The 22225-nt window shown below is 41.9% G+C and overlaps 3 protein-coding genes and 1 long non-coding RNA gene across 4 annotated transcripts; 1 reads left to right on the plus strand and 3 right to left on the minus strand.

Moving 5' to 3' along the window:
• Positions 1–854: 854 nt before the first annotated feature.
• Positions 855–5500, minus strand: LOC103386498 (actin-related protein 2). The gene is made up of 9 exons (XM_008320798.3): positions 5329–5500; positions 3995–4105; positions 2841–2999; positions 2634–2763; positions 2297–2433; positions 2033–2182; positions 1807–1952; positions 1584–1716; positions 855–1487 (listed from the first exon to the last, which is right to left on the minus strand). The coding sequence occupies exons 1-9, from the start codon at positions 5374–5376 to the stop codon at positions 1317–1319; spliced, it is 1185 nt and encodes a 394-aa protein (XP_008319020.1). The 5' UTR covers positions 5377–5500; the 3' UTR covers positions 855–1316.
• Positions 5501–6241: 741 nt separating this feature from the next.
• LOC107989472 (uncharacterized) lies at positions 6242–19844 on the plus strand. The gene is made up of 4 exons (XR_001761020.2): positions 6242–6360; positions 8656–8824; positions 9235–9352; positions 19747–19844. It is a non-coding gene; the product is annotated as an uncharacterized LOC107989472 (long non-coding RNA).
• Positions 8661–11418, minus strand: six7 (SIX homeobox 7). Its single transcript, XM_008320773.3, has 3 exons — positions 10320–11418; positions 9222–9385; positions 8661–8903 (listed from the first exon to the last, which is right to left on the minus strand). Exons 1-3 carry the CDS (start codon positions 10725–10727, stop codon positions 8690–8692), a joined length of 786 nt encoding a protein of 261 aa, XP_008318995.1. The 5' UTR covers positions 10728–11418; the 3' UTR covers positions 8661–8689.
• b4gat1 (beta-1,4-glucuronyltransferase 1) lies at positions 18506–22126 on the minus strand. Its single transcript, XM_008320785.3, has 2 exons — positions 20112–22126; positions 18506–19934 (listed from the first exon to the last, which is right to left on the minus strand). The coding sequence occupies exons 1-2, from the start codon at positions 21216–21218 to the stop codon at positions 19743–19745; spliced, it is 1299 nt and encodes a 432-aa protein (XP_008319007.1). The 5' UTR covers positions 21219–22126; the 3' UTR covers positions 18506–19742.
• Positions 22127–22225: the final 99 nt, after the last annotated feature.

Here is a 22225-nt window from a genome sequence, read left to right on the forward strand (position 1 = left end):
TAAGTATGGATTTTTGACTCAGCTGTTGACGCTTCTTTTGGAGAAGCACAGTGTGGGCTTGTTTTTTGGAACATAACTGCATGCTTTTGTGTTTAAAATTCTTTTCTTTTTAAGTTTGAATTTACTGTGAAGGTTCTGCGAATGTGGTGTGACGTGTGTGCCTGAAGCATGTGGTCACCATGTGAGCTGACAGCTATTTATTTTCGGTGTAAGAACACACTTACTGTAATTTGTCAGGTAACTGAGTATTGCAATGAATAAAGAAAAACGAAAAACTGTATGGCAGTGTTGAAACGCTGACATTTGATGTTTTAACTTTAACTTCACCACCAGAGGGAGCCAAACACAAACTCCTGAAAGTGTTGTTTCAGTTTGTGAAGCTGTGATTCAGTCAGTACCTTCCAGTGGACTCACCACCCGCAGAAAGGTTCGGGGGATTTGTGATTTGGGTGGCGACTGATGCCCCCGCGACCCGGTCACGGATGAAAATGGACGGGTGGATGATTCAGTAAAAAGGTTGTCGGCCATCTGGGTGGTCATGGGTTCGAGGTTTGACACACCTGCTGATGTAATTGTTATGATTATGACTCAGCATGTGTCTTGTTCCATTTATCCTTGCCAAATTAACAACTCATATTTATTTGGGACAGGAATGGACATGATTAAGACACAGACTGTGGTATGATGAACAACTGGGCCAGATCCAGAACATTAGAATTAGAATGTAGACTAGCAGGGCTGAGATGGAACCTCTGACCGATAGCCTAGAAGATGACCTGCTACTGTATCTACTGACCTACACGAGTTCACATCATTTAAACCATGTTCTGACCTTAACAAAATAATGCAGAGCAGAATGTATATGGATGTTTTTATTTAAATGATTTACAACTTTAGAACAACAAAATATATATTGTTAAAAAATATCCATAAAAGTTTATTGTTCAAATGTACCCAGGCAGTGGTATTCAGGATGTGGACTATAACTGTCAACCTAAGTTGACTCTTCTCTAGATGGTGGGCCAGAAAACAATTTGATTTATGGTCCACATCAAGTATCCAAAAATGGGCCGTACCATGCCATATGTGGGCCACTAAAACCTCATGATTTTTGTCAACAAACGTAGTGGTCAAGACAATATTTTGTAATTTGGAAATATCAATGTCAATTTGGTAGTTATTTTCCCCATGGTCTTCTGACATTTCCACTGTTTCTATAAAAGAGAAATTCTGACTTTTGAGAAGATGTATTTTCTGTTTTCCACTGGAGGGCAGTAACCAAAGTAAGATATGAATTTTGGGTGACGTTCAAACTTTTATCTGACTCCTCCTCCCAGTTTCTGCAGCACTCCAAGGCCTTTCTCCTGATACTCGGCGAGGCTAAGCCAAAAGGAGTTCTTGTCCTTCATGATGTTGGCCAGCACAGCGCCACCTAGGAACACCATGTGTTTGCGTCGAGGAGGATCCTCAATACGAATCTTAAATTTCTGCACAGGTCAAAGTAAAGCAAAAAACATTATGTCTTGGAAAAACAAATAATATTCAAATTTAAGAAGACTTAAACCAGTTTTTCGTGTTCTTACAGAGAGTTTCTGTGTGTCTCCATCCAAGACTCTCTCCAAGTAGAGCTGTTTGATCTCTCGCTCCAGTCTGGATGGAAGACCAGGATACATGGTGGTTCCTCCAGACAGAACTATGTGTTTGTAGAAGTCCGCCCTGCATTGGTGAAACATCAACAGATGATTTAAGGTCATGTGATTTTTTTCTCCAAGTATCGTTGTGAGGTTTTCAGGTGAAGGGTCAGACCTGAGGTCGATGTCTGCAGCCTGGATGGTGTTGAACAGCAGCTCGGCCACTCCCGCTCCCTCCACGTTGATGAGGTGAGGCTGGAACAGAGCTTCTGGAGCCCCGAACCTCTCACCTCCTACGTTCACCTGCCGGCCATCGGGGAGCTGCACCACAGAAACAAATAGCAGCGGAGATTGTTGCAGAGAGGTTTTATTACAGTGTTTGTGTTTGTTCTCCAACCAACCATGTAGGACTCCATCAGGTAGGTGGTCTCTGTGGCCAGACGCTGCTCTTGTTCAATGTTGTATCCCACATAACACAGCTTTTCCTTTAGCATGCGCACAGTCTCAAAGTCAGCGGAGTGGTTGAAGGCGTAGCCTCTGAGCAGCAGGAGCTGTGGATGGAACAAAGAACTCTTAGAACATTGGTGCTTTATCATTATTTTTCCTCCAAACAGGATTAAGATCCAATCCAGAAAACTTCTGTTTTCTGTTAAAAAGAGACTCACCTTGATGAGGTAGCGTGTGATGTCACGACCTGCGATGTCCAGCCTGCGTGTCAGATGTGGTAAGGAAAAGCCCTCGTAGACCGGACAGATGTGGGTCACACCGTCACCAGAGTCCACAACTACCCCAGTGAGTAATCCTTCAAAACCAAACATGAAAGAATGAGTACATTTATGACCAATCATTAGAAGGCAGACAAAGTTTACAGGGTGGTCCTCAGTTCGATATCGTAAGTGTTGCCCTGAACCCTAAAGTGGGTTGTGGACCAATTTTAGGTGGACCTCAGACTGGAGTGTTTCAAAATAAAGTTGCTATTCATTTCCATTCCCAGCTCCTTACCCTGAGCATACAGAGTCAGCACAGCCTGAATGGCTACATAGATGCCGTGGAACTGGTACTTCTCAAACATGACCTCAGCTATCTTCTCCCGGTTCTTCGTGGGGTTCATGGGTGGCTCAGTCAGGAGAATCTTAACAAAGGTCAACAACATTCAGTCAGCCTGTTGGAAAACTCTTTTTTAGGGCTGAGGCAGGAGCACAGGGTCACCTTGCACTCTTTTGGGTCAATGTCCAAGCGGTCAGGACCAAAGGTGTAGTCCCACAGGTGGAGCATGTCCTCCCAGCAGCGCACCATGCCGTTCTCCATGGGGTAGGACACCTCCAGCATGGAGCGACACTCACTGGCCTCCTCTCCCACCATCAGGTCCTGGGTAAAAGATCAAGACTTCAATGACTGTAGGGGGGAAAAACTGTGTTTTTGATAGAATTGCATTCATTTGTCTTCATCGGTTGCATGATTCAGTAATTGAAATGACCGTTTTCCACCACTAGGAGCATTATTTACCTTCAAAGATGGAGCGTATGACCTTATATAGAGGCTTTAAGAATCAGGAAATAAAATAACTTCCTGTGAGTTCTCTATTTCTCAGCTGGAAGGTTCATTGGTCTGTTGTCTGTGCTGTTAGTTTGTTGGTCTGTAGCTTTGTCACTAAATTGAATTGTAGGTGAATACAGTATGTACCTACCTTCAGAACAACCAATCACTCATCTACAAATCAACCTCACTTTTAACCACTTGGCCTTACTACGTTATCAAGTGACTAGTAGAACAACCAGTCCTCAAAACAAACAGCTTACTGCCTGTATATAAGTATATAGATAGATAGATAGATTGTTATTGTTATGTGCACAGTTATTATTAAGTGTTCTATGCATAACATCTGCTGTGTAATAATATTACATTTTATTTTATAGATGCCTTTCTGTCACCCAAGGACATCACATCTTAGTAGATAGAAATGTAAGAGGTTAGTATTGTATGTATGTAAATATGTAGTATAAGTACATAATAAACCTAATATTTATATATATATATACAATGTCTGCTGTATGTATTCTTGTGCTCCATCAATGTCTCCAGTTGTCATTGGTGGAAACATTCAGTCTTAGAAAAGACACAGATGGACACATGAGAGAGACATTAGTTTGTATGAGTGCAGGAGGAGAAAGAGTCTCAGTGGCGTTGAGGGTCAGGATGATAAATCTGATGATGAGGTTTGTACTGTCGTATGGTGGATACTGTATGTACAGTAGGTAGAACGGTAGGTGATATGCAGCTGTGAACTGTAGGTGGGGCTGTATGTTGGTGGGTAGGAGCAGAAATGCTGTCACCCATTCATGTATTTTCTCATGACAGCTCACCTTGATTTCTATGTTGCCCACTTTGGTGTTTGATCTAAGGATCGGCCGGCCCACCATGGCTGGGAAGATGTGCTCAGGGAAGTTGGCTCCAGCGAAGCCACATTTAACAAACTGTAGACAGACGTGTGAAAGACAATTGGTCTATTAGACAACTTAAAAAGACAAACAACACATGTAGAGCTAAAGAGAGTAAGAGACATTATTAGTCCAACTTCCCCACAATCACTAATGGGAGCATTAAAAAAATACATGTCTTTCACAGAGTGAAAACATTAGACCAGGTATGTTCAAACTGTGGCCCACGGAAACAGCCCATTGGACTTTCTTATCCGGCCAATCAAACATTAGTGCAAAGTTTACTTTATGACGTTGACTGAATGTAATTGAGCTTTTACCTGCATCAACTGATCAACATCCAGTTTACTGTTGCTGATGGCAGTTTACAAGGTTTACAAGTGTTTTTTAAATCAGTTATCTCAGATCTTCATTGTGGTTCATCTGGATCTTCAACAATGACTGGAACTGTCCAGTCAATGTTATGTCATGTATTATTTATAAGAGACAATAATTCTCTCAGATTAATGTCAAATACATTCTGATACAACCTGTAGGATTATTGATTTTAACATGCATTTTTCGAACAGTTAAGGTTTTTTTTTTTTTGTAGTTTATTTTTTTACAACAGCATATCCGCACTGCAATCCACATACTATATTGTCTCAACTTGTCTTAGGGACCAAAGCTACATTCCTTAGCCTGGAGGGGCTCAAGACATTCTAATACATAAAGGCTGCAGCAGGTTTGACAAATCAACTTGTAAATAACAGATATCTACTGTATGAGCTGCAGTGTACGTAGGAAACGGAACACTTTTCACACTTTTAGAGTGTCGTTTCTCTCTCTTCCTGTTTTTTAACCAATTGTTTCTCAGTGCAAAGCATTACAACCATTTATGGCTCTCTCTCTCGCTCTCTCTCTCTCTCTTTCTCTATGTGTGTGGGTGTGTGTGCCAAAGTGGCAAGTCCAGACAGATGTGGAATCAGACTTGAGTATGCAAGATTCACACCCTAGTACCTTTTGCTGCTGTTTTAAGTACGTGTAACATTGTAAGACAGTTGTTTAACATAAAACAAATAAAACACTACATTTTAGCAAAACTAAACTTGATACACCCCAGAAAATGCAAACATCTGTATGCATTTTTTTCCCTTAAAACCTTACTTTAAGTGCATTAAAGTTGCAAGAGTGTAGTAAAGATGGTGAATGAATGATAAAAGAAGAACCTCAAGGTGGGTGAGTAATATTTTTGAGAGGTGATCACAGTCCCTACTCACCCCTGTCCCATTGTCACACACCACCACTTTTCTTCCCTGGCTGTCCATCCTTCGACAGATGTCACAGAAAATGTTTCTTTCAGGATGATCTCCTTCAGTCGGAGTGGGTAAAACTAACACATAACAAATTCAAGATCAGATCAGCAGTGAGCACAGCTGACAGGTAGGCTGTGGTAGATTTCAGCAACTTCCTACACCGTAGGCAGGGCGTCTGCAAGTAAGGACCGCCTTCGTCTTTGCATCACACAGAGAGAAAGGGGAACAGGTAACAGTTACTGTAAAGTTGTTGTTTTTTACGATAAACTGTTCATAAACATTTTGTTATAATCGACACCTGACTCTACCTAGACACTTTTTAAATAAAAAAAAATCCCAGCCTTTCTGCAAACACATTATTACCCTCATAACAAGGTGGAGATTGAAAACATCAACTGCATCTGTGGATAATATTAAATATTGTGGCTTTATATACCCTTACTATCAGTTGAGTGATAGCCTTTATTTGTTATTAAAATTGTTTTTAAAAAATAATAAAAAATGTACTTTTTCCACAATGTTTCTACTACACTCCAACACATTTTAATATTACTGTAAGTTATTTTAAACTATTCATGTAGTACATCTGTACAATTGTGAGGGCTTTGTGAGGTTGTATGTGTTTCGGTTCAACTGTAATTAAATGAAATTAAAATCAAATATTTTGTGCAATAAATGTTTTAATAGGTGCACTTGATTATGTGGTTTACTGTATCAGTAGTTAAACTACTGTGCTGTCTATATTTCTACTATAAAGACTTTAAACGCCACAACTAATGTACCGTTACTTGCATTAAAAATACGAAAACTTGTGTTTTCCTCTGCTTTCCCACGGTGTATTTGAGTCCGTATTACATATATATGGCCAAACGCGTCACTTCCCTCCGCCATCTTTGTTTGGGTCGGCGTCAACCTGACAACCGACAACCGAGTTTTTAAAAAGGTTATGCACAACAAGTGTGATATCGGAGGAGAAAATAAATAAATAAAACGCCGGTAAGTGTTGTAAAACAAATTCCAATATAGTTTTGTTTGCGATATAAAAAAAAAACAACTTTTGACCACAGTTAGTCTAGTTAATACTTTGCTTCTGGAGGTTTGAACAAAGCTGGAGCCGTTAATATGAAAAAAAAAAAATTTAAATGTGTGTGCGCGCGGTCGTGCGCACACACATTGCGTGTTCGTGTACATTGACTCTCCTGTTGTCCTTCGCATTTTGTCCACACCCAGCGTCCTCGCAACCGGTTTGTATCTCGTCCTAAAATCTTGTGTATTATGAGGAAAAGTTGACACAAACTCAACTTGTGTTAAGCTAAACAGTACAGGAGAGGCGTATTATCAGCCACCGAGTCACCTAGACCCGAAGGACAACACGAGGAGTAAAAGAATAGAATAGAATGAATCTTTATTGTCATTGTACCACGGGGATACAACGAAGTTGAGGGTGCTCCCACAGAGCAACCATGCAGGAGAACAAAATATATATACAACAATATATATCAGCAACCTCGTAATATGAGATGTAAATTAACAGTGAAAAGATAGTTACGTTAAAAGATACCAGGAGGTAATGCAAGTTGTGCAAAAACAGAATATAGAAACAGGCATATTCCACAAGAAAAAGACAAAAGACATGCCTTTATGAAAAACAAATTGTAATTTTTGAATTCCTTCATGTGTTCCTGCTAAAACTATTTCAGTTTGTCCTTCTGTCTCTGACGCATGACTTCCTCAAAGTAAAACAGAGACAACTTTCCAACTTCCCCAAAACTGTTGAGTGTGGCATTTCTTGTAATAGATTTTGACCAAAAATAAAATCTGCCAATGTCACCAGTCATTCATCACTTTTTAATACCTTTACTTTTTTGTACCACAAATCTTATACTCCTATGTTTCCATCCAGTAAAATCTGACTTAACCTTAGCTGCCCTCACTTTTATCTTTTAGCTATTTTTATTTTAAAATAACATGTTTTATAATTCTTAATTAATTACAGTTACAGTGTAACTTATTTTAATGTTAATGTTAAATCTTGTTTTAAAGACCTTTTGCTGTTACAGACACATTTTATCAGTTACCACTTTAACTTAATTTGCTTTTTTGTCTTCTCACCTATCACACAGTGTTGTTTTTACTGATTTTCTTTTTTCTCATTTTTATATACTTTTTCTTACTTTTCTGGTTTCAGGCTTATGACTTTGCTTTCCTTGGCTTGTGTTGGCCAATCCTTTTTCTTCTCTTGAATAATTGTTAGTCATTTTGTTGGCCAATCCTTTTTCTTCTCTTGACTAATTGTTAGTCATTTCTTTACAAGCCAAATCATTTTCCTGAAAGTTAATAAATTGGAACTGTATAACTTTGGGCAAGGTCTGTTTGTTTGAATATTTTTTTAAAGGTTAAAAAGCAAAACCCCTTCAGTGCAGTTTTTATTAAGTAAATGAGGTACATTGGGCACATTCATGTGTTGTCAAAAATAGTTTCATTTATCTACATATAACATTTACATTTAACGACATACGGCAATGTACAACGGGAAGTGACGATTGTAGAGGAAGACCTGAGATCACTCTGAGGTGAGGACAGGTGAGGCCACACCTGAGCAGCTCAGGAGGCACAGCTGAGTTCTGTTTGCCTTCCTGTTCACCCTTTTAAGGCAATCGTTGTTTCTCCTTTATTTAATCCTTTAGTTAATCCTTTATTTAAAAGTCATTGTCGTGGAGCTGATCACAGACAAGCTCAGGCTCAGAGAACTGACCAAAAAATTATAAAAAGAAAATATGTATGGTTCTGTCTTTGTGTGAAAAAGTCAACTGTCTTCCACAGTAGGGTGGCAGCTTTTAAGCACTTCCGTCAACAGCTTGAAACTCATGTACATTCAGCAGCAATTTGTGCAGAGAAAGCATAGAAAAATGTTGTAAGGTTTTTGAGAATAACGTTTAAAAAAAAAGATGGATTGTTTTAATAGAAACTGCTATCAAAACCCACATGTTCTAAAGACATCACTTCTATAAATAACCTGAGAGAGTTCTCTGTACAGTTACTGTAGAGTAACATGAGTGTACCGTCACGGTCGTTCATGGTCATGGTCATGTTTTTTTTTGGTCAACATTGTCTGCATCATCATGTCGCTGCTCTCATTATCTGAGTTGTGGTGGGGTTTTTTTAAGTGCATGATGTTTTCATGTTGGAGAGTTAAGTCTTCATCCTCTTGCTTCAGCGACCAGCTCCATGTTTGTTTCCACAGCTGCAAACATGTCAATCTGAGTCTGACCACTGCTCTCTTCATCACAGGTGACAAAAACCCAGAATCAGATCATCGTCCGCTTCAAGGCTCAAACTCGCTGTCACTGCTGACTGAGATCTCCAGAGTGGAGGCTGCTGTTCGTCTGTGCTCCATCTCTGTGCTGCAGTCACTGGCCTCAGGGCTGCTGCTGAGGTGGTGGAGGGAAGAAGCTAACAGGTGGGGGTGATGGTGGCGCTCCTGGCTGGTCCTATCAGGGGAGGTTTCAGAGGCCAAGAGGGAGGAGTCCTGCTGCATTCTGAGTGGGGGGGGGGTGAGGGTCATGTTTAGGTCCCTTTAAATCTTATTACATTTTCAAAAAAGTATCAAATAAATTAAAACAAGTAGAGCAAAAACAATTCCAGCGTTACACACAAATATACCAAAAATGGTATCTGTAGCCCAAAGTCTGGTTAAAGGTGACTTTAAATTAGGAACCAGGAAAATAGTTTACAAAAAAAACTACAAAACATGTAGGACCGAGTCAATATGTTATTATTTAGACACATCTTAGTTAAACTAGACCAAATATTTTAAAGGTCACGATGAAATCAAGCCCAATACAGCAAAACCTCACCTGTTCTTTGCAGATGCAGCTCTGTCTCGCTGGCGTCGGTTCTTGAACCAGTTGCCCACCTGTGTGGGTGTTAGTCCCGTGGCCTGGGCCAGATGTCGTTTCCTGGAAGGGTTTGGATACGGATCTTGAAGGTACCACTCTCTCAGCAAACTGCGAGTTCTTTCCTGCAAGACAGAAAAAAAATCCATCCCATTTAATTCTCCATCCATAATGACAACGTAGTGTTAAAATATTTACACCTTTGGAGGCAGTTTCTGCCAAATGTATAGAGACTGTAGAGGCAGTTTCTGCCAAATGTATAGAGATTGTAGTTGTTGTCTTTAATCTAGGTGTGTCCTAAAACGGTCCATATTTGGGGCACTTCTCTTCCAAGCACATGGTTGCCTGATATGTACCACAGATGTTGCCATCTTGTGGCCAAAACATTAACGTACATCCCTGGTGGTGCCCTCTCACACCATATGTGTTGAATTGGATCCTGGAGCACAAACATTTGCTGTCTGGAGAACCCTCTTGTACTTGTGAAGACAAATGTCTCCTACACATGTCGCTATGGTTCTGTTGTGTGTGTGAATTCACAGTTGCTGCTACATCTGAAAACAAGATAGCACTTGTGTGTGCTGTGTGGTTTTTAAGTGTTAAAGGAAAGTCACTGAATATTAGTCTGGACTCTTGTTAGGACACCTGAAGTAGTCAGTCCGTCCACACAGCAGAAGGCTGACGGATCAACACTCGGGCTCAGGTCATCTAAAGAGCTCAGAGAGCAGGAAGGACAAAAACGTCCTCACACTGAACACTGACCGCTGTGAGGTAGAAATCCAATAAGACATTTTTAGAACCTAAAATGAAGTAATTTATACAATGGATTAAACTAGAAATCTATTCATGCACACATGTTGCACTGACGTTGTGCACCTTAATGCACCTTGAGCTCCACTGACATTTAATTGGCTGTGCACGCCACTGTAGAGCAGCGCTGAAAGTTAGAAATAGCCTCTAACGGGATAAGGATTAAGAGGCACGAACATCCACGCAGATGATCAGTCTGTGCTCTGGTTTGTACTGTTCTGGGGTACAGCAACCTTTGGGCTTTTGTACCTTAAAGCAGTGTGTCTTCTGCTCCCCGTCCCAGATGGTGCGGGGCAGAGGGAACTTCTTGCGGATGCGGTACTTCTCCACCGGACCCAGCGGCCGCCCCCGCAGCCTCTCCGCCTCCCGGTAGTGCGCGTCCAGCCACAGGTTCTGCAGTTTGGCGTGAGACTCACGCGTGAACCTGTGGCTCTGGAGGATTTGGTAGAGTGCGTCGAAATTACCTCCATGGAAGGCGACCATTGCCCTGGCTCGCATCACTGACTCGTGTCGGTTCAACACCTCCCCGGCGGAGCCCGGCACGGCGGCTGGCAAAGACCAGAGGAACCGGCCGAGGCGGTCGATGTCCCCGGTCTCCTCCAGGTTCTCGCACACGCGAGCCACCTGCTCCGCTGTGAACATCGGTAACGGGAACATCCCGCCTTGACCGAGTGTCCAAAACAGTCCGGAAGTGTTGTCAGGGTTCGTGGACCGTTGTATCCAACTGTGCGTAAAAACCGCTCCGTGCGTAAAACCAGGGTTCGCGCTCACTCCGTGTGGTTTAAGTAATCGACGCTCTCCCGGTATTTTTGTCAGCCTTTCTGAGAAGTCGATGTCCGAGAGTGGAGAAAAATCTAGAGGAGGAGGAGACGGAGTGGGTCAGTATTTATAGTAAGATACAATTAGCATCTCTGTGGTTGTTTTGAGAAGGATTAGACATCCCCGACCATTAGCCTCTTAGTGGGGGGGCTGTGTGGACAGAGGTGACTGGCTGATCAGCTTGTTTGGCTTTTAGCCCCGGGATACATTGACTGGCAGGATAAGTTGAGTGAGCAAACAAGTGAGGATCGGTCATTAAATGGGTCTGACCTGCTACAGGAGTAAAACCTAGACCTGAGAGACTGTTTCCTGGTGAACCCAGGAGTCAGGAACTGCAATGATTGAATCAAACAGCATTCATTGATGTTAATTGTTTAGTTCTACACCTTTATTGGAATCCAGTGTACACAGGAGATGGTGTTTTTACCTCAGAACGCCACACCTCTGGCTCTGCCTTTTGATTCTACTTTTTATTTTAACTGATTGAAGTTTACAAACCCATGGTCTTAAAAGTTTACTTTGATTCAAATCAGCCAGGTTTAACTACCATTGAATCTTTTGAACTTTAAATCCAAAATAAAAGTGAGGAGTTGATTTCAGTTGAAAAGTGGAACACTAAGAACTAGAGTTGTAGTCAAAAACCCTGCTGTATGTCATGTCTTTTGCCGTCACAGATTATATCGTACAATATAAAAATCATTGCTAACAATTTTCCTTTTTGTAGTATAAAATAAAGTTTCATCAGCAGTTTTTACAGAGAGGTTACAAAATATTTTGCGGTTCGTTCAAACTGATTAACCTCTTGTGGTCAGTCACACAGCAGATCAGTGCTGGGAGTAAATATGAGGATTTGTATAAAGGTTGCAGTCAGGTGAGGGATGATCTGGTTTTAAAATAGGTGAAGGCTTTTAAAATCCCCCTAATCTGTCTAGAATACAGATATGAGCAGACACCAAGGCCTGGTCCCTGAACATCTGGACCACTCCTCGGTGCTGCTGCTGGTGCTGCTGCTGCTGCTGCTGCTGGTGCTGGTGCTGGTGCTGGTGCTGCTACGCTTCAGAGGGTTAGCTGCTGCAGAGTTTCTTCACAGCATTACTGTTGATTTGTCAACAATTTCATACATTACATAAAGGAGGTAAAGTGATGTTGTACAGGAGAACAGTTCAAACACTGGGTGAATGAAAACACACTTTACTCACTAAGTGTTTTTTTACTTAGGTTTTTAAGTTACGCTATTTACTCATGATTTGGAAACATCTTTGTGATTTCTCTGTTAGTCTTTTAGCCTGTTTTACTACATTTCTTTAACTGTGCTGCAATTTTGAAGAATTAATGTTTTGCTTCACTTTAGTAATTTCTCAGTAACTTTGGTAAAACCTGTTTAGACCTTGTAGAGAATTTAAAGCTTCTTTAAAGCATTTTAATTTGTAGTTTCAGTTGTTTAATTTTTATTATAACAAATTTGCGAACCCTTGGCAACAGTTGATACGAGATGTAGCAGACACTTCCCACCACTGACCACACACAAGTTGCATGCACGCACACACACACACACACACACGTACTCATCTTCAGTACCAGAAACCCACCGTCCCAATCTGTTTAACACTTTAAAGGCAGACTGAACCCAAATCTGCTTAAGCGTTCCTCTAAGCCGTTAGAACAGGATAAATATAAGACGATGATGTGTGTCTGTCTGTGTGTGTGTGTTTGTAAAAAGGAAGTGGGGGTTCATGTGTATTTTTATTTAGCACACATGATATTGCTGATGCAAACACAACCAGCAGAGGACCACTGGTGTTGCCTTCGATTCAATGGAGGGACTATTCACAATTTGGGGAGTCCAGAGGCCATAAGTCAGACATGGCCAACATGATGAAACTCAAAATAATTTGTAATCTTAACTGCATTTCCATGGAAAACCAAGTTTGGTCTAAGTTTGTTTTTTAGACTACTGATCTGTTGGCTATTTCCTGGATAATCTCCCAGGTTTACAATAGATATAGAGTGAGGAGGCAGCACTGGGTGATGTTGTGGTGATAAGAAATGGTCAGATAGTGAATTTGTTTCCAAAGGTCTCTGGGCTGGTTTCAGGGTGTAAGCGTGGAGAGCAGGCCTACCTTGACCAGTTTGTTTGTCTCTGGTGTGGCTGTAGTGATGGTGGAAGCCCACTTGACATAATTCATTAGTAGCTTAAACAGAAGCCTCCTGATTAAAACAGTTACCTGTTGAGTTTGAAAACAAGCAACATAGGGGGTATTCAAGTGTGTTTGTTTGTGTGTGTGTGTGTGTGTGTGTGGAAATGGGTTGGTGGTGGTGGTGGTGTAGGAGGATTGTGGGTCGGTGTTACCATTCTGTATAAATCCACACCAAGCACAATTAACAAGCAACTGGGAGGAGAAGTAATTAGTATTATCTTCTTATCAGCATCAGTCTGTATTCTGAAGAAAATGGGTTAAACACACACACACACACACACACACACACACACACACACACTCAATTCCCTGCAGGCAAGTGTGTAAAGGCTAATTACAAGCTCATTTGCAACAGAAAAGCAGCATCCTCTCTCAGACGGGTCGACCCCCCCGTCCCTCCCACCCTGGTGTCCCCACTGACATTCTGAGTGTTAGCTTTAGCTCTCAGCCCTCGCTGATATCAGACTCCAAATCAAACGACAGAAATAAGGTCTTCAGTGTCACAGTGGTGTGAGAAGGGTCGAGAGACTGGAGAAAATCTCTTTATTCAGTTGACACAGGTGATGAAGACAGTCTCACCAGCCGTAATGTGGGGATTTAATACAGCTGGTAAAGTGCTTTTGAAAACTTGAACTGAAATCTGTGATTTGTAAACCTGAAGTTTTGAATGAAAGATTATTCTCATTATTCTTGATGCCTATTGCTGTAGTAAGAATACTAGAAGTCATTCTTACTGGGTGACATCTTTCTGTTGTCATTGGTCACCTCTGTCAGACTCCAAGAAAATCCAAAAGTGCTGTAGCTTTAACGAAGACATCCAAGCTGGCCCATCAGACTGTGACACATCTGTGGTCATTAGACAGACAGAGAGAGAAACTGAGTGAATCACAGTTGACCAGTGAAGAGAAAAATCATCAGGCTGCAAACCCATGGGTATTTACAAAATCATGTTTTTTCAGAATTCACATTCACACATACGGTGGTATAAATGACTTTCTGTGGATCAGCTGCCAAGAAATCTGGCTGAACTCCATTTATATTTGAAAGGCACAGCCTTAGGCTAACAGAGATAGGAAGCATGTTTTAATTGTCACCTCGCCAGATTGACCAGAGATGAAAAATGTCAATGTTTAGCCCTTACATTTATCAGCGATAATAATAGACATCTGTAGTGTGATGAAATGCTGCGTTTATGATGTTCTCACCTTCTCTCTCATGTGTCTCAGGAAAAATGTAAATATTGGTGTTGTTCTGGATGGAGGTTCTTGTTTTACCAACACAAACACCCACAGCTACTGTTTATCATTCACTGTTAAAAGGGCCAGCTAACAGTTAGCTGGGAGCTTCTACGTTAAGTAGTAAACAAATCACTGCCCATTGTGGATTATTTGTGTGGCTGTTCGCTGAATCACATTTGACATTTGAATTCTGGGAAAGGATAGTCTGGGAGACAGGTGATATAACTGAGTGAGTTTAAACAGGATCTGATTAAGTACAGTTGGAATGTAGTAATACTTCACATTAAGGAACACAAATTGCAATTTGATTTTTTTTTTTACCTTATCCAGAACCATCATACTGAAATCACGACCATGTTAAACAAGTCAGTAGATGCTACACAATGAACGTCTGTGTAAATGTTTTTCTAGAATAATGTTGTTTGAATGGGAAAGTGATTTGAAGTTATTAGTTTAAAAGAAAAAACTGCAGCACAAAGTTGTTTCACCCTGGGATGACAAAAATGAAGAGATCTGCCTCTAGCTGTGTCCATCGTCTCAGTCATGTGACAGGTGTTAGTGGAGTAGTTAGTGGAGGAATCCCTTAGGATTTAAGGTGGGACTTATTCTTACCTAATGCTCTAATGCTCATTAATTCCTGCTTTGGTGACTTAACCTCCCCCCAGTGATCCTGCCCCGCTCTGCTGTGACTGGCCTGGCACAGCACAGAGTAGTGTAGCTGGTCCTGACCCTCTGAGCTCATTTGAAATGTAGTTTTCTTAACGTTGGAGAGGAGCTGAACAGTCCATAGTCAACACCGTCTGATTCTCTTCTTCTTCTTTTGTGACACTTTGAAGTCCGACCGTGTTGAGCAACAGTGATTTTCCTTAAGCCTGTGGCTACGACCATGACAGTAGCATTGGCATTATGAAGGATTCAACAGTCATGCACATTCAGCAGCAGCTTCTGCCCCCAGTCTCAGATAGTTCTCCAGCCTGGTATATCATCATCATAAAAAAAACTATAATATTACTATTTAAGACTTGCCTTGTCTTCAGTGGCTTTCAAGCCATTTAAAATTCCAATCAAATTAACCTGAGCACCTCTACATTGGGCTCACACTGATCTTGTTCAAAGTTCCACCTCACTATAGTGGCCTTCAGCTTGACTGAAGTTTAATCTGTTGTTAAATCCCATCTAATCTCCTGCATTATCAGGTATAGTGTAACTATAGCATTTCTCTGACATGAGAGTAATATTAATGATCATTGCTGGTCATCTTTTTTTTAACCAAAGATAATTAAATCTTTGGTTCTGCTGCTGTCACACACACACACACACACACACACAGAGAGTGTTGTGCAGACAGCCAGGGTCATTGTATCATAACTGTCCGTCATCTGTGTGATGAACCAGCTTTGTATTAGTGCATCGATCGCAGCAGAACTAACTCTCTGCTCATGTGTGTGAGGGAGAGAACAGGTGGTTATTGAGTTTTACTTTGCAGTGTACATGTGTAGTATTTTATTTTATAATTCCTTCTCTACACAATGGCCTAGGGGTGTGTGTGTATTTTTGTGTGTTGTCTTTTCCTGCTGGGGTTGTATGTGACAGCAGGGGTGGGAGGCTAAGAGGCGTTTGTTCGGTGAGAAGGATTACCTCTATCTCTTAGTCCCTTCTTTTCTCTCCCCCGAGCAAGTGTCACGTCTCATTACTTCTGTCCTGCGGGCCGGGATCGTCTGGCTTTAGCTGGATTCATTTAAACCACGGGCAGGGACAGCAGGTTTACCCTCACACTGATATCTGTGTCCTTCGGTTGAGACTGAGGCTTTTTTTAAACTCCAGTAAGCAGACAGGTAAACGTCTTCCCAAGCTGGCATGGATGGCAGCTTCACAGCACAGATTTCTCTCTGATGTTTGGTTTGTGCTTTTCCACTCTCAGCTGCTCAGTGATGTGACAAATCTTTGACCACGCCATGGTTCATTCGATAACTCTCACCATGTTGAAGCCATTTAACTCTTGTAAAACATTCCAGTCAAGTGGATCATTAGAGAACAGTTGGAGAAGTTAAGCTGAGGGTCAGAAACCTGGTTTTGTTTTTCACTCTGCCGTCAAACCCTCTGTGGACAAACAACCCATGTTTCATTTAAAGAATTCCCCACATCATTCTGGGTCACCAGCTCCTTCCTGTCCCCCTCGTCCACTGACCCACACACAAGAGCCTAAAATTGTCGACAACCTCGACACGTTGACCCCGTGCTCTCGTTCTCCTCACCTTTTTCTCCCCCCTACTGTGGACAAATCCTCCTCCCTTCTCCGCCTGCTCATCTCCACCTCTCCAGCTGGCTCCCTCCTCTGTCCAGAAGCCGCCGTGCTCTCCTGGCCTCAGCAGGCCAGCTAATCTAGATGGCAGGAGGCCTCCCTCCCGCCAGCGTACACAAGAGGAGGGCAGACCCTAATTGCTTGTGTCGTAAAGCTCCCTGACCCAGATAAGCCTTCATTCCGCGAAGCTGTGGAGATAAACCCCACTTTACCTCACCAAACCTGCCTCCCCTGATCCCACAAAATCCACCACCCCCACATTTCTGCACCTTCTGCCACGTCATTAACACCAGGGACAGGCGGAAGAGACGTGACAGAAATTAGCTCGTAAAGAAAATGAAGTGCGATGTGAAGTAAAAAAAACGTGTTGTCATCACAGGTGAAAACAACATACAGATTTAAAAAAAATCTGTAGGTTGAAATCAGAAACTGCCATTGACAACTTGTGTCATTGTGTGTTGACACTGCTCACCTTTTCAAGGTGAGCAAGAAGGCAAAACTGGCTCGAAGATTTCCCAAGTTGACTAAAACATCAACACCGCAATATCGCAGAGCAGCTAAAAGATAGCAGTAGTTAGATAGTAAAACATCTCTCAAAAGTTAGAAATAAAATATTTTATAATGGTCCTAAACATCCTTCTATCTTTTCTTCTTTCTTTTTTTCTTTGTCTTTTACGAACATCATGTGAAGGTCTAAGTCGACTTTTTTAGGTCACCGTTGAAGACGAAAGTGTAACATGGATCAGAAAGCAAAAACGCTTGCATTTATTTCTTGACACCTGACTGGATGATCAGATGCAGCCTAAGCTGAATCCCAGGACCGTGCTGCGTGTCTGGATCATCACTGAGCTCAGTAATAACGGCTTAGCCACAAAATACCACACAGCACTTCAGACTATTGACAAGCTCTGAACGTCACATGGGCTCTGCTGCTGCTCTGACAGATGGCCGAGCTCTGTGATCGACACCTTGTCAACGGACTGGAGTCGTACATGCAGGAACTCAAACTATCTGTTTTTGTTTTTCACTTTTGAATTAAGAAAGAATGGGGGGGAAAAGCGTAAAGGAAAATCAATACTAATTATATTGACTGTAGTAGTTCCATTTCAATTAACAATGACCAAAACAAACTGTAATGTTCACAGAAATTCTTTATAACATCTTTAAAGACATTTTTATGGACTAACTTACTTAAAAACGCTGTCTTTACTGTCTTTATTCATTTAAATGTTTATCATTTATTGCCACATTTATCAGTCTCTAATATGAAAATTTTCCCCATCTTTAGCTTTGTAGCAGTAGATACAGGTTTTTTGTAGAAAAACACACTGATATTTGTAAATGTTTCACTGAACTAAAGCCACGTCTAGCTTGCTGTGTACTTTGTTGTTGTTTTTTTTTGGAAAATAGAACTTCTAGAATTGACTTCTAGTCAAGGTATTGACACATAGGTAACTGACAGGAGATGGTTAGAACATCCAGTGATCAGATCAAACGTACGTTTCTAACCCTGTGTTTCAAAGAGTCCTCTGGTCCACTTTAACAGCAGTCTTAATTATTAAATGGGAGCTTTTAATTGGATGCTGCTCTGACTTAGCCTGTAATCACTCGTCACAAGATGTCAGTGAAGAGATGCTCTTAAACCCTGATCTTAAGCCATGTTACACCACTGTATAATGTCAGCTGTGTCAGGTCCTTAGGTAATGATACTCCAGCTGATAATCTAAGAGTGACTCACACTTTAAAAATAAAAGCCACAGGACTGAGGTAAAAAAATCTTCAGCTCATGTTGAAAAAAACCCAAACATTCTATTAAGGTCATACTGCATGAAACACTCAACAGCCATGTCTCAAAAAAAGGCAGGGGCGACACACGCGTCACCGGTTTGGTTTTATTTTCAAAAACTCCATCAATACAAATCAGGCAGTATAGATGTGTAGTCAACACTGAAGGGAAAAATACACGTACAAAACTGCGTCTTCAAGTAGGGAAGAGACACCACATCATTGTCATCATCAGTCGACAGTTAAAAACGATCACTAAATAGAACTGTGTCACTGTTTCTAAAGCTACAAAAATACTCCAGAGCGTTCTGTACCATAGAGAAGTGTGTGTTGGACCATCCCACAGTCGTGTGTGTGCTACATTTTAACATAGCTAATATAGCTCCAAACGAAAACATAATTTTTCACAATAAATATATCAGAAACCAAGAAGAAATGTCTTAAAAACTCCATCAATGGTCATCTAAATAAATAACAATATAAAAGTGTCACAACCACCATGCAGTTAAAATAATGACAAAGAAATTAGCAGTGTGCTATGTCGTTCTAGAAGTTTCCAGTGTTATATCTGTATATGTGTCTGTTCACAGTGTAGTTCACATGAATATAAATATAATAGACAGGACACACACACACCGTACAGCAGCAAAGCTCTGAAAACTCTCAACGGTTTGGGCGCCATCTAGTGGCAGAACAGGTCGATGACTGAAACACGGTCCATAAATGTTCACTCTGAAGTCTGGACAATGTCTCCTAATTGTAACAGTTAAAAAAAAAGTTATGACAGTTCTGTCTCCTGATTGTTGACCCAATCACAAAGTCAGTCGTTTGGAGCCTTTAGGTCTGGAGACTGTGGGTGCATCTGACTAAGAAAGCCTCACCGCATGTTCATCATTAGCATAATCAGATCACTCCAGTCCAACATGTATGAATATACTGGTATTTTTTTGGAAGTGTAATAGTCCGAGGTTGTACTGAGGAACCGAAAGAATTTTAATTTATTCCTTTTTGAACAAACCTAACTATAAAAGGTAATGTCCTAAAATGACAGCACCAAAAGGAAGAAGCTCAGTGTGGAACCTTACATTTTCTTTAGTACAGCAGAGCGAGGACACTCAGATTTAGGAGACCACAGTTACCTGGAAGTAAGCCTAAGCCAGAATCTACCTCAAATTCATCTTGATATGCAGTTGATCAAATGCTACCTAGAATTCAGATGAAAACATGGAAACATTGTTGGTGTTTGGAGCAGATGGAGCCTGAGGGGATCCATCGTTACAGATGGATGCTGGTAAATGTGAAGTCCTTGATCATGTGTTTTTGTTTCCCCTCAGCATCTTCTGGTGGAGGATGGATATTTGGTTTTCAGGCCCTCCTTGAAACTGCGAAACAGGACACGGTTGTGTTTGTTCTCCTCGTCCTTCTTGGCGTGGAACTCCCCCTGGATCTTGAAGCCTCTGTGGACCACGAAGGCTGAGCTCAACACCGAGAACCTGTACCCTGCTACATGGAGCTCACAGGCCTGAAGAAGAAAGACAGGAAGTGGAAGATGATAAGATGATAAAAAAGAGGGTTAGGAGATAAGGTGATACCAGGAAGGGGTGATGAGTAGCAGGAAATGACATCATCAGTTTGGAGTTACTGGAGGTATAACTGCCAGGAGGTTAAGTTACAGTGTAAATACTCATGTAATACTGACCTGGCTGATGCGGTTGAAGCCATACTGTTTGAAATTCTCATCATAAAGAGGCACACTTCGGGGTCCGATGTAGAAGGGCTCCCAGGGGTCCACCCAAGTGAGGGTGTAGGAGACTTCTAGGGCGACTGTCCCCCTGACGTGACTGTTGACCCACTGGGAGTAGTTGGTTGGAGCTTGGCATCGAGGACACAGCTCCTCGTAAAACGGTCGTACCTCGCCCACCTGGTAGAGCTGAACCAACTCTGGCTTGGTGCCCGGCATTTTCCTGGCGTGGCGGATCTCGAAGGCAGGCAACACAAAGACCTCATCGTTTGCTGGCTCTCGGTTTGATACCATGGCTAGGAACTGCCGGTGCAGGTCAACGCTTGGCATCATGTCAATGTCAATGACCAGGATGTAGGAGGAGTCAGTTCCCCCTCTGGCAACATTACGTAAGAGGTTGTTGGGATATGAGATGTTCCCGCTGATGGCATAGTTCTTGTGTTTGTCTCTGTAGGTCTCCAGCCTGGAGAACACCGAGCTGCAATCCTCCAGCCCTGCGAAGTGCTCATGGTCCTGCTCTGGGAAACTGGCCATCTCTCCAGAGAGACACACCAAGTGGAAGTCCACCAGGCTTTGGATCTGAGGACAGAAGAAGCTGAGTGCGTACACCAAAGCTGTGGCAAACTTCACATCCTGCCCGTGTGCGAATATGGCCACTGACAAAGGGTTCTGCCACCGCTCCAGGAGAGAGTCCAGGTGGTGCAGGTTGTTGATGGTTGTGTGAGTGGCTAAGGCTAGAACATTGGAGCTCGGTTCCGCTGACCCTGGCCTCTGATTTGCGGTAAAATCGCTTTTAATCAGGTTCTTGTAAATGCGGTACTGACCGCTGTGGTCGAAGATGCCCCCGGAGGACAGGGAATATCTTAGCCTCTCCTTCCGCGTATTTTTGTCCGCCTGAGCATTTCTTTTGCCCCCGGTTCCACCGAAGAGCTCAGAGTACCGGTACCGCTGCTGCTTACCGTGGAACTTGGACAGAAAGGAGAGGTAGAGGAGCTGCAGGAGCGCCACTATCAGCAGAGCGCTGAGCACCACTTTGAAGGCCGAGCACTTCTTGGAGAGATGCATTCCAGGTCCACGACTGTACACGAACGGGCTCCGAATTCAGGCTCTCCGGAGATGGCTGTGCTCTTTCTGCAGAGCTGCTGGTTATTTCTGTCCTCAGCCGTTTTCAGCCAGGACCCTAACCTACATTTCTAGCCCACTGCTAACGCTGGGGGGCTGCAGACGCGACCAACCATCGACGCACCTTTTACGCTCTCAGAGTATCGAGTTGTATTCGGCGACCACACCTGGGAATTCGAGCTCGATTCAAGACCCAGAGTCAGTGAAATGCATCATAACACAACACTGAACTACACTGCTCTCTAGCTGCTGCTGAGGCTGCTGTTGTCACGGTGGCGCATGTCGATGCGCTGTCACAGTAATGACTGGAGAAAAGGCGCATGACAATTTGATTACACGAGCACAATGCCGATCGCAGACAAAGCCACGTTTTATTACGTCTGCTTATTTATCACACATTAGTTGAAAAGTTATGTATCGTAAATTTAAAACAGGCGGCAAAATAATTCAAAATTTGAATAATTTTGACCGCTGTAGCACATAAGAATTAACTTAACAAAGGCTTTAATTCACATTATGAGGAATCAAATGTGCTTTTATTTGTAGTGTGATATAACGTAGAACTGCATTGTTTGTTTCTCTTTTAGGTGAGCAGCCTAACAAGGTCCTAACAGTATCTAACCAGTTCCTAACATTTGTATCAAGTTTATTACAATTTAACAAGTTGTAATTTCTTCCATTGAATTATTATTAATTCCCATATCTTTATACAATTATCTTGCACTCTTGTTCTGCAATGCAACAAATACAGACTTTAAAAGTCAAAATGTCCTACATATCAAACACATGGGAGTTGTGTGTTTAATGGTTCAGCCGAACATTTAATAAACACGTTTTTTAAAGGTTAATTGTTATTTTTAGGCTAAAATGAATCAACTACATGATAGTCACTGAACGCTACCCAAATGTTGATGATTTTAAATCCTGACAAGGAAAAATTGATGCTGCAT

Source organism: Cynoglossus semilaevis, chromosome 1 (assembly GCF_000523025.1).
Source record: "Cynoglossus semilaevis isolate Cse_v1.0 chromosome 1, Cse_v1.0, whole genome shotgun sequence".
Taxonomy (NCBI): domain Eukaryota; kingdom Metazoa; phylum Chordata; class Actinopteri; order Pleuronectiformes; family Cynoglossidae; genus Cynoglossus; species Cynoglossus semilaevis.